Genomic DNA, 12,344 nt, shown 5'->3' on the forward strand with positions numbered 1-12,344 from the left:
TGATGATGTGTTGTGTTGTGAATTCTAGGTTATGGTGGTGCTGCCGGTATTCCATCAGATTATGCGATTGGTAAGTGAGTCACTCAAGCTCCATACTTCATTGCCTCTGTGTTGGGATTGAAAGGGCTGTGTGGGAGGGGATTAAATGGGTGGGGAGAGTCAGTGATAGGGGAGTGTGTACATGGGCTGTGGGAGGATTAAATGGGTGGGGAGAGTCAGTGATAGGGGAGTGTGTACATGGGCTGTGGGAGGGGATTAAATGGGTGGGGAGAGACAGTGATAGGGGAGTGTGTACATGGGCTGTGGGAGGGGATTAAATGGGTGGGGAGAGTCAGAGATAGGGGAGTGTGTACATGGACTGTGGGAGGATTAAATGGGTGGGGAGAGTCAGTGATAGGGGAGTGTGTACATGGGCTGTGGGAGGATTAAATGGGTGGTGAGAGGCTGTGATAGGGGAGTGTGTACATGGGCTGTGGGAGGATTAAATGGGTGGGGAGAGTCAGTGATAGGGGAGTGTGTACATGGGCTGTGGGAGGATTAAATGGGTGGGGAGAGTCAGTGATAGGGGAGTGTGTACATGGGCTGTGGGTGGGTATTCTCTCTCTCTTCTCTATCTCTAGGGATTCTTAAGGGGCTTGACAGGTTAATGTTGACAAAATGTTTCCGCTGGCTGGAGAATGTAGAACCAGGGCTCACAGTCTCGGAATAAGGGGTCGGCCATTTAGGACTGTGATGAGGAGAAATTTCTTCACACTTTGGAACTCTTTACTCAAGAGGGCTGTGGATGCTCAGTCGTTGAGTATATTGAAGACAGAAGTCGACAAATGTTTGGGAACTAAGGGAATCAAGGTATATGGTGACATTGGGTAAGGTGGAGTTGAAGGAGATCAGCCATGATCTTATTGAATGGCGGAGCAGGCTCGAGGGGCCGAATGACCTACTCCTGTTCCGATTTCTTGTTTTCTTATGTTTAAGGAAAGAAACCTGCCATCTTTAGCCAGGTCTGGCCTATAGGTGACTCCAGTCTCACTCTCAAAGTAGCTGACTCTACACTGCTGCTCTGAAGTGGCCTAGCGAGCCGCCCAGTGGTGTTGTGGAATATTTCAAAATACTCCACACAAGTCTGACATCGAGAGTTCAAAGAGTCTTTGATCGCACACATGGAGTGACGACTTGCTTTCTGTCCTTAGCCAAGTCTCTCCAAATTGATACAGAAATTTAAAGATATTGATACTCATAAATGATACAGTGTACAATGTCCCCGCCTACTTTCTAGATTACACCATTAGTCTTAATTCCTGTTTCTTGCCAGATGTTCGCCATCGTTTCAATAACAGTTAGACAGTAAACGATTGCAGTCAGCATTCATCATCATAAGCAGTCCCTCGGAATCGAGGAAGATTTGCTTCCACTCCTGAAGTGAGTTCTCAGGTGACTGAACAGGTCAATGCGAGAGCCACAGTCCCTGTCACAGGTGGGACAGACAGTGGTTGAGGGAAGGGGAGGGTGGGACTGGTTTGCCGCACCCTCCTTCCGCTGCCTGCGCTTGGTCTCTGCACGCTCTCGGCGACGAGACTCGAGGTGCTCAGCGCCCTCCCGGATGCACTTCCTCCACTCAGGGCGGACTGGTCTTTGGGCCAGGGACTCCCAGGTGTCGGTGGGGGATGTTGCACTTTATATCAGGGAGACTTTGAGGGTGGTCCCTTGTAACGTTCCCTCTGCCCACCTGGGGCTCGCTTGCCGTGTACGAGTTCCGAGTAGAGCGCTCGCTTTGGGGAGTCTCGTGTCTGGGGGCCATGCGGACAATGTGGCCCTGCCCAGCGGAGCTGGTCGAGTGTGGTCAGTGCTTCGATGCTGGGGATGTTGGGCCTGGTCGAGGACGCTGACGTTGGTGCGTCTGTCCTCCCGGGGGATGCAATCAGCATTATATCATACAGTCAGCATTATATAGCACGTAACAGTCACTTTATAACCAACTGTGGTCAACAGTTAGTCTGACCTATGATACACATTGATGCAACTGATTTGCTACTGGCAGCTGGGGTTCAGCACATTTAGCTTAATCACATTTCGCTTTATCTTGTTTCGCCTTGTCTATTGTTTTACCACTCGAGCTGTTGTCCAAGCTATCCTTGGTTTTCCTGCCACACAAGCTATTCCCAGACTCCCCTTTCAGTGGCATCGAAACCACTTGCGTTTGGCGAAGAAGCCCTACCATCACATTTAGAGAGGGCAACTAGGGGGGGACAGTAAATGGCAGGATCATGTCTTTTATTCAGACATTCATACTATACAAACCAAGTATGAAAGTTACTGGGACACACACACACTTCACACTTTCTGCTTGCCCCGATTTCCAATGGCAAAAACAGTGAAAGGGAATATTATTTGAATGGGGAGAAATTACAACATGCTGCGGTGCAGAGGGACCTGGGGGGGTCCTTGTGCATGAAACTCTTTTAGACCTCCTTGTGCATGAATCCCCAAAAAAAGTTAGTTTGCAGGTGCAGCAGGTAACCAGGAAGGCGAATGGAATGTTGGCCTTCATTGCGAGAGGGATGGAGTACAAAAGCAGGGAGGTCCTGCTGCAACTGTACAGGGTATTGGTGAGGCCACACCTGGAGTACTGCGTGCAGTTTTGGTCACCTTACTTAACGAAGGAAATACTGGCTTTGGAGGGGGTACAGAGACGATTCACTCGGCTGATTCCGGAGATGAGGGGGTTACCTTATGATGATAGATTGAGTAGACTGGGTCTTTACTCGTTGGAGTTCAGAAGGATGAGGGGTGATCTTATAGAAACATTTAAAATAATGAAAGGGATAGACAAGATAGAGGCAGAGAGGTTGTTTCCACTGGTCGGGGAGACGAGAACTAGGGGGCACAGCCTCAAAATACGGGGGAGCCAATTTAAAACCGAGTTGAGAAGGAATTTCTTCTCCCAGAGGGTTGTGAATCTGTGGAATTCTCTGCCCAAGGAAGCAGTTGAGGCTAGCTCATTGAATGTATTCAAATCACAGATAGATAGATTTTTAACCAATAAGGGAATTAAGGGTTACGGGGAGCGGGCGGGTAAGTGGAGCTGAGTCCACGGCCAGATCAGCCATGATCTTGTTGAATGGCGGAGCAGGCTCGAGGGGCTAGATGGCCTGCTCCTGTTCCTAATTCTTATGTTCTGATGTTCTTACCTGTGAGGCACACACCTTCCCAAGTGGCTAGTGTTGAATATGTGTGTGCGTCAAATGCTAACCTTTACACCAAAAAAGCCTTTGAACTTTGTACAGTACATTTAGAGAATTAACACGCAGACGATGTAGAATCAAAATGGCATTGTCCTGAAATCACGGCTCATCATCACAGGCAGTTCCTCAAACGAGGATAACTTGCTTCCACATGAGTTCTCAGATGTTTCAGTGCAGGACCCGATGTTCCAGTGCTGAACTCCAGGGGAGGAAGATGGCTGCGGGTGGGTTTTTTTAACGTGGGGTGGCCGTTGTACACCAGCCACCACACGGGGCTTGACAGAGCTGGGTCTCGGTCCAGGGGCAAGGGTTAACCAGGACGACTGGAGACCAGCTCTGCTGCACGGGCCCAGTGCGCCCACATATCGCACAGTGTGTTGCTGGGCCCCGTGCTGCCCCTAGGCCCCTCGGCTCTTCTGGGCCCCGAACTCTCACCTCTCCTGGGCCCCGATCACGTCCCTCGACGGTCTCTCGCCGCTCCGGCTGTACCTGCCCCACGCTCCAATCCGGACCTTGGTGACGTCACTCTTCACTGCCGTTTGCTCCAGCTCGTGCTGCCCCCCTAGGGAGTGGTACACCGCCACACTGCTCCTTCTGCTCCCCGGCCTGCTCCGACAGTGTTCGCTCAAACACTTAACAGACGGACAAATGTCCCGCGACACATCTCGATGGGGAAACGGCTCCATATCATCCAGCCGACTGTCTTGACCCAATCATCCGGTTTTAATCCAAACGTTAATCTTCCAACGTTTAACCCGAGCGATATCTCCAGGCTGCACCGCAGCAAAGTGTTTCAGAAATGTGGGCTAGCACGCCCACATCGCCCACATCCCAAGAATGAACAATAATATTAAGATGTAAATTAAACAGTCTATAGCGCTGAGCAAGGGTCAGTGTGCGAGGAGTGTCCGAGGATTGCGGATGGCCCAATTCCTGACAATTCTTCCGTTCCTGCAAATTCCCCACAACCTTTGCTTTTCCTTCCGTCTCCTAGTACCTGGCCGAGGATTACCGATGGCAGCGATTGGCAATGGAGGGAAGGGACCAAAACCTGCAGGTTAGTCCGAAAACCTCATTCTCAATGTCTCGTGATAGCGGAGTGTGTACATGGGCTGTGGGAGGATTAAATGGGTGGGGAGAGTCAGTGATAGGGGAGTGTGTACATGGGCTGTGGGAGGATTAAATGGGTGGAGAGAGTCAGTGATAGGGGAGTGTGTACAAGGGCAGTGGGAGGATTAAATGGGTGGGGAGAGTCAGTGATAGGGGAGTGTGTACAAGGGCTGTGTGAGGATTAAATGGGTGGGATTAACAGTGATAGGGGAGTGTGTAAATGGGCTGTGGGAGGATTAAATAGGTGGGGAGAGTCAGTGATAGGGGAGTGTGTACATGGGCTGTGGGAGGGGATTAAATGGGTGGAGAGAGTCAGTGATAGGGGAGTGTGTACATGGGCTGTGGGAGGATTAAATGGGTGGGGAGAGTCAGTGATAGGGGAGTGTGTACATGGGCTGTGTGAGGATTAAATGGGTGGGGAGAGTCAGTGATAGGGGAGTGTGTACATGGGCTGTGGGAGGATTAAATGGGTGGGGAGAGTCAGTGATAGGGGAGTGTGTACATGGGCTGTGGGAGGATTAAATGGGTGGGGAGAGTCAGTGATAGGGGAGTGTGTACATGGGCTGTGGGAGGATTAAATGGGTGGGGAGAGTCAGTGATAGGGGAGTGTGTAAACATAGAAACATAGAAAATAGGTGCAGGAGTAGGCCATTCGGCCCTTCTAGCCTGCACCGCCATTCAATGAGTTCATGGCTGAACATGTAACTTCAGTACCCCATTCCTGCTTTCTCACCATACCCCTTGATCCCCCTAGTAGTAAGGACTTCATCTAACTCACTTTTGAATATATTTAGTGAATTGGCCTCAACAACTTTCTGTGGCAGAGAATTCCACAGGTTCACCACTCTCTGGGTGAAGAAGTTTCTCCTCATCTCGGTCCTAAATGGCTTACCCCTTATCCTTAGACTGTGACCCCTGGTTCTGGACTTCCCCAACATTGGGAACATTCTTCCTGCATCCAACCTGTCCAAACCCGTCAGAATTTTAAACGTTTCTATGAGGTTCCCTCTCATTCTTCTGAACTCCAGTGAATACAAGCCCAGTTGATCCAGTCTTTCTTGATAGGTCAGTCCCACCATCCCGGGAATCAGTCTGGTGAATCTTCGCTGCACTCCCTCAATAGCAAGAATGTCCTTCCTCAAGTTAGGAGACCAAAACTGTACACAATACTCCAGGTGTGCCCTCACCAAGGCCCTGTACAACTGTAGCAACACCTCCCTGTCCCTGTACTCAAATCCCCTCGCTATGAAGGCCAACATGCCATTTGCTTTCTTAACCGCCTGCTGTACCTGCATGCCAACCTTCAATGACTGATGTACCATGACACCCAGGTCTCGTTGCACCTCCCCTTTTCCTAATCTGTCACCATTCAGATAATAGTCTGTCTCTCTGTTTTTACCACCAAAGTGGATAACCTCACATTTATCCACATTATACTTCATCTGCCACGCATTTGCCCACTCACCTAACCTATCCAAGTCACTCTGCAGCCTCATAGCATCCTCCTCGCAGCTCACACTGCCACCCAACTTTGTGTCATCCGCAAATTTGGAGATACTACATTTAATCCCCTCGTCTAAATCATTAATGTACAGTGTAAACAGCTGGGCCCCAGCACAGAACCTTGCGGTACCCCACTAGTCACTGCCTGCCATTCTGAAAAGTCCCCATTTACTCCTACTCTTTGCTTCCTGTCTGACAACCAGTTCTCAATCCATGTCAGCACACTACCCCCAATCCCATGTGCTACAACTTTGCACATTAATCTCTTGTGTGGGACCTTGTCGAATGCCTTCTGAAAGTCCAAATATACCACATCAACTGGTTTTCCCTTGTCCACTCTACTGGAAACATCCTCAAAAAATTCCAGAAGATTTGTCAAGCATGATTTCCCTTTCACAAATCCATGCTGACTTGGACCTATCATGTCACCATTTTCCAAATGCGCTGCTATGACATCCTTAATAATTGATTCCATCATTTTACCCACTACTGAGGTCAGGCTGACCGGTCTATAATTCCCTGCTTTCTCTCTCCCTCCTTTTTTAAAAAGTGGGGTTACATTGGCTACCCTCCGCTCCATAGGAACTGATCCAGAGTCAATGGAATGTTGGAAAATGACTGTCAATGCATCTGCTATTTCCAAGGCCACCTCCTTAAGTACTCTGGGATGCAGTCCATCAGGCCCTGGGGATTTATCGGCCTTCAATCCCATCAATTTCCCCAACACAATTTCCCGACTAATAAAGATTTCCCTCAGTTCCTCCTCCTTACTAGACCCTCTGACCCCCTTTATATCCGGAAGGTTGTTAGTGTCCTCCTTAGTGAATACCGAACCAAAGTACTTGTTCAATTGGTCTGCCATTTCTTTGTTCCCCGTTATGACTTCCCCTGATTCTGACTGCAGGGGACCTACGTTTGTCTTTACTAACCTTTTTCTCTTTACATACCTATAGAACCTTTTGCAATCCGCCTTAATGTTCCCTGCAAGCTTCTTCCCGTACTCCATTTACTGACGTGTTGTGTTGTGAATTCCAGGTTATGGTGGTGCTGCCGGTATTCAGCCTGTTTATGGGAATGGTAAGTGAGTCACTTGTCCCTGAACTCAAGTCCCATTCTTCATTGCCATTGTTTTAGCATCGAATGGGCTGTGTAATACACTCTCCCCTCTAACTGACTCCCCCCACCCATTTAATCCTCCCACAGCCCATGTACACACTCCCCTATCACTGACTCTCCCCACCCATTTAATCCTCCCACAACCCATGTACACTCTCCCCTATCACTGACTCTCCCCACCCATTTAATCCTCCAACAACCCATGTACACACTCCCCTATCACTGACTCTCCCCACCCATTTAATCCTCCCACAGCCCATATACACATTCCCTATCACTGACTCTCCACACCCATTTAATCCCCTCCCACAGCCCATGTACACACTCCCCTATCACTGACTCTCCCCACCCATTTAATCCTCCCACAGCCCATGTACACACTCCCCTATCACTGACTCTCCCCACCCATTTAATCCTCCCACAGCCCATGTACACACTCCCCTATCACTGACTCTCCCCACCCATTTAATCCTCCCACAGCCCATGGACACACTCCCCTATCACTGACTCTCCCCACCCATTTAATCCTCCCACAGCCCATGTACACACTCCCCTATCACTGACTCTCCCCACCCATTTAATCCTCCCACAGCCCATGTACACACTCCCCTATCACTGACTCTCCCCACCCATTTAATCCTCACACAGCCCATGTACGCACTCCCCTATAACTAACTCTCCCCACCCATTTAATCCTCCCACAGCCCATGTACACACTCCCCTATCACTGACTCTCCCCACCCATTTAATCTTCCCACAGCCCATGTACACACTCCCCTATCACTGACTCTCCCCACCCATTTAATCCTCACACAGCCCATGTACACTCTCCCCTATCACTGACTCTCCCCACCCATTTAATCCCCTCCCACAGCCCATGTACACACTCCCCTATCACTGACTCTCCCCACCCATTTAATCCTCCCACAACCCATGTACACACTCCCCTATCACTGACTCTCCCCACCCATTTAATCCTCCCACAGCCCATGTACACACTCCCCTATCACTGACTCTCCCCACCTATTTAATCCTCCCACAGCCCATATACACATTCCCTATCACTGACTCTCCACACCCATTTAATCCCCTCCCACAGCGCATGTACACACTCCCCTATCACTGACTCTCCCCACCCATTTAATCCTCCCACAGCCCATGTACACACTCCCCTATCACTGACTCTCCCCACCCATTTAATCCCCTCCCATAGCCCATGTACACACTCCCCTATCACTGACTCTCCCCACCCATTTAATCCTCCCACAGCCCATGTACACACTCCCCTATCACTGACTCTCCCCACCCATTTAATCCTCCCACAGCCCATGTACACACTCCCCTATCACTGACTCTCCCACCCATTTAATCCTCCCACAGCCCATGCACACACTCCCCTATCACTGACTCTCCCCACCCATTTAATCCTCCCACAGCCCATGTACACACTCCCCTATCACTGACTCTCCCCACCCATTTAATCCTCCCACAGCCCATGTACACACTCCCCTATCACTGACTCTCCCCACCCATTTAATCCTCACACAGCCCATGTACACACTCCACATCGTGGATTGGGTGACATTGGAACTGGTGGATTTTTTCTCTCTATGAGAATGCTAACTTGATGAACTCTGATACTCTTCCTGTTTCAGGGTATGGGGCTGGGGCTGGATACCCACGTGGGGCTCCTTCTGTGGTCGGTAAGTATTCAGGAGCAATAAACTGCTTTATCATTTTTGAACATCTCTTTTAATTCTCGGATTAGCCTTCTCTGCTCTAAGGAGAACAACCCCAGCTTCTCCAGTCTCCCCATGTAACTGAAGTTCCCCATCCCTGGAACCATTCTGGTCACTCTCCCCTTAACCTTCTCTGCTCTAAGGAGAACAATCCCAGCTTTTCCAGTCTCCCCATGTAACTGAAGTCCCCCATCCCTGGTACCATTCTGGTCAATCTCCCCTTAACCTTCTCTGCTCTAAGGAGAACAATCCCAGCTTCTCCAGTCTCCCCATGTAACTGAAGTTCCCCATCCCTGGTACCATTCTGGTCACTCTCCCCTTAACCTTCTCTGCTCTAAGGGGAACAATCCCAGCTTCTCCAGTCTCCCCATGTAACTGAAGTTCCCCATCCCTGGTACCATTCTGGTCACTCTCCCCTTAACCTTCTCTGCTCTAAGGAGAACAATCCCAGCTTCTCCAGTCTCCCCATGTCACTGAAGTTCCCCATCCCCGGTACCATTCTGGTCAATCCCCTCTGCACCCTCTCCAAGGCCTTCACATCCTTCCTAAAGTGCTGGGCCGAGAATTGGACACAATACTCCAGCTGGGGCCTAGCCAAGGGATTTAGAAGGGTTTAGCAATAACTACATGATTTCTCCGTTAATAAAACTTAGGATCGCATGTGCTTTTTTAACACGCTACTCGACTAAACCTGGCAGTTTCCAAGACTTGTGCACTCACGCCCTGTGACACAGGTTCACTGTCGCTCACAATTCTCTCTGCGCAGTCTGTGAGGCCAGGACTTGCTGGGTTAAACGTTAAAACAGCTTCCTGCTGAGCACAGGTTGTACATTGGCTCAGATGAGAATGTTCACTCAGTACTGCCCCTCCGACAGTGCGGCGCTCCCTCAGTACTGCCCCTCCGACAGTGCGGTACTCCCTCAGTACTGCCACTCCGACCGTGCGGTACTCCCTCAGTACTGCCCCTCCGACAGTGCGGCACTCCCTCAGTACTGCCCCTCCGACAGTGCGGCGCTCCCTCAGTACTGCTCCTCCGACAGTGCGGCACTCCCTCAGTACTGCCCCTCCGACAGTGCAGCACTCCCTCAGCACTGCCCCTCCGACAGTGCGGCATTCCCTCAGTACTACCCCTCCGACAGTGCGGCACTCCCTCAGTACTACCCCTCCGACAGTGCGGCGCTCCCTCAGTACTGACCCTCCGACAGTGCAGCACCCACTCAGTACTGTCCCTCCGACAGTGCAGCACTCCCTCAGTACTACCCCTCCGACAGTGCAGCACTCCCTCAGTACTGCCCCTCCGACAGTGCGGCACTCCCTCAGTACTGCCCCTCCGACAGTGCAGCACTCTCTCAGTACTGACCCTCCGACAGTGCAGCACTCCCTCAGTACTACCCCTCCGACAGTGCAGCACTCTCTCAGTACTGACCCTCCGACAGTGCAGCACTCCCTCAGTACTGCCCCTCCGACAGTGCAGCACTCCCTCAGTACTACCCCTCCGACAGTGCAGCACTCCCTCAGTACTGCCCCTCCGACAGTGCGGCACTCCCTCAGTACTGCCCCTCCGACAGTGCAGCACTCCCTCAGTACTACCCCTCCGACAGTGCAGCACTCTCTCAGTACTGCCCCTCCGACAGTGCGGCACTCTCTCAGTACTGCCCCTCCGACAGTGCAGCACTCCCTCAGTACTGCCCCTCCGACAGTGCGGCACTCCCTCAGTACTGACCCTCCGACAGTGCGGCACTCTCTCAGTACTGCCCCTCCGACAGTGCAGCACTCCCTCAGTACTGCCCCTCCGACAGTGCGGCACTCCCTCAGTACTGACCCTCCGACAGTGCAGCACTCCCTCAGTACTGCCCCTCCGACAGTGCAGCACTCCCTCGGTACTGCCCCTCTGACAGTGCAGCACTCCCTCAGTACTGCCCCTCCGACAGTGCGGCACTCCCTCAGTACTGCCCCTCTGACAGTGCAGCACTCCCTCAGTACTGCCCCTCCGACAGTGCGGCACTCCCTCAGTACTGCCCCTCCGACAGTGCGGCACTCCCTCAGTACTGCCCCTCCGACAGTGCGGCACTCCCTCAGTACTGCCCCTCCGACAGTGCGGAGCTCCCTCAGTACTGCCCCTCCAACAGTGCGGCACTCCCTCAGTACTGCCCCTCCGACAGTGCGGCACTCCCTCAGTACTGCCCCTCCGACAGTGCCGCACTCCCTCAGTACTGACCCTCCGACAGTGCGGCACTCCCTCAGTACTGCCCCTCCGACAGTGCAGCACTCCCTCAGTACTGCCCCTCCGACAGTGCAGCACTCCCTCAGTACTGCCCCTCCGACAGTGCGGCACTCCCTCAGTACTGCCCCTCCGACAGTGCGGCACTCCCTCAGTACTGCCCCTCCGACAGTGCGGCACTCCCTCAGTACTGCCCCTCCGACAGTGCGGCACTCCCTCAGTACTGCCCCTCCGACAGTGCAGCACTCCCTCAGTACTGTCCCTCCGACAGTGCAGCACTCCCTCAGTACTGCCCCTCCGACAGTGCGGCACTCCCTCAGTACTGCCCCTCCGACTGTGCGGCACTCCCTCAGTACTGCCCCTCCGACAGTGCGGCACTCCCTCAGTACTGCACTGGGCGTGTCGGCCGGCATTTTGTCCACTCCAGGGACTTGAAGCCACAATCTTCTGGCTCAGAGGCGAGAGTGCTCAGCACTGAGCCACGGCAAGAGTTTGTTTGCTTTCCGATTGGCCGAGGGAAGGCAGTGACCTGTGAGGATGAAGGGAGTGCGTGGTGGGACGGCCGGGGGTGGGGCATATGACAAACCCTCTCGGAAGGCATTCAAGCAGATCTTGCATCCCGACTCTCGGCAATCTTTCAAGAGCCAAGCTTGGCGTCAATGAGCCACTTGTGCTATTTTCACTCTGGGTGTCCTCGGTCACTCTGGGCTGCGGCCTTTCTCTCAGAACTCTCAGCAAAGGTCTCACTTGGCTCCTTCTCCTTGATCCCGTGACTGACTCCTCTCTGTCTTTCAGTTCCAGGGCGCATCATCGGCACAAGGAAAGCAGGTAATGCCAGCTCTTTGCAGTTACCATGCCGATCGGTGACCTTGATTGAGGTCACGGGGCAGTGGTTGTGTTGGGGCCAGCGATTGAGGTTGTGGGGAAGACCCTGACGGGTTGGCGGCGTGCAGAGCAGGAGTTGGGCTCTGCCGGGAATCGGAGGGGAGTCGAGAAGGGTTGTCCGTCTGTGGTGAAGGGGACCGAATATCGGGGGATTGGGACTGAGGATGGATAGGATGGGGGCAGGTATCGTCCAAAGGGGACATCGATGGGTGGACTCATTGACCAGGGAAGGGCGTTGAAGAGAGGGACAGAGTAAATGGGGATAAGAGGCAATTCGATGGGATTGTGGAGGGAGTGAAGGGGTTGGGGGATATGGGGAGAAGGTGGGTAGGTGGGGTTGGGGGATATGGGGAGAAGGTGGGTAGGTGGGGTTGGGGGATATGGGGAGAAGGTGGGTAGGTGGGGTTGGGGGATATGGGGAGAAGGTGGGTAGGTGGGGTTGGGGGATATGGGGAAGGTGGGTAGGTGGGTTGGGGGATATGGGGAGAAGGTGGGTAGGTGGGGTTGGGGGATATGGGGAGAGGGTGG

At 52.5% G+C, this 12,344-nt stretch overlaps 1 protein-coding gene across 1 annotated transcript in view; it reads left to right on the top strand.

Moving 5' to 3' along the window:
- LOC139242693 (uncharacterized) overlaps positions 1-12,344 on the top strand; it is a gene marked incomplete at both ends in the record, with an annotated part of 56,957 nt that overhangs the window by 11,263 nt on the left and 33,350 nt on the right. The window contains 5 exons of the mRNA XM_070870485.1: positions 29-70; positions 4,237-4,299; positions 6,891-6,932; positions 8,627-8,674; positions 11,727-11,759. Of these exons, the coding sequence (XP_070726586.1) occupies positions 29-70; positions 4,237-4,299; positions 6,891-6,932; positions 8,627-8,674; positions 11,727-11,759 (228 nt within the window). The remainder of the gene's footprint in view (positions 1-28; positions 71-4,236; positions 4,300-6,890; positions 6,933-8,626; positions 8,675-11,726; positions 11,760-12,344) is intronic.

This window comes from Pristiophorus japonicus, unplaced genomic scaffold, assembly GCF_044704955.1.
Source record: "Pristiophorus japonicus isolate sPriJap1 unplaced genomic scaffold, sPriJap1.hap1 HAP1_SCAFFOLD_1445, whole genome shotgun sequence".
NCBI classification, from domain to species: Eukaryota; Metazoa; Chordata; class Chondrichthyes; family Pristiophoridae; genus Pristiophorus; species Pristiophorus japonicus.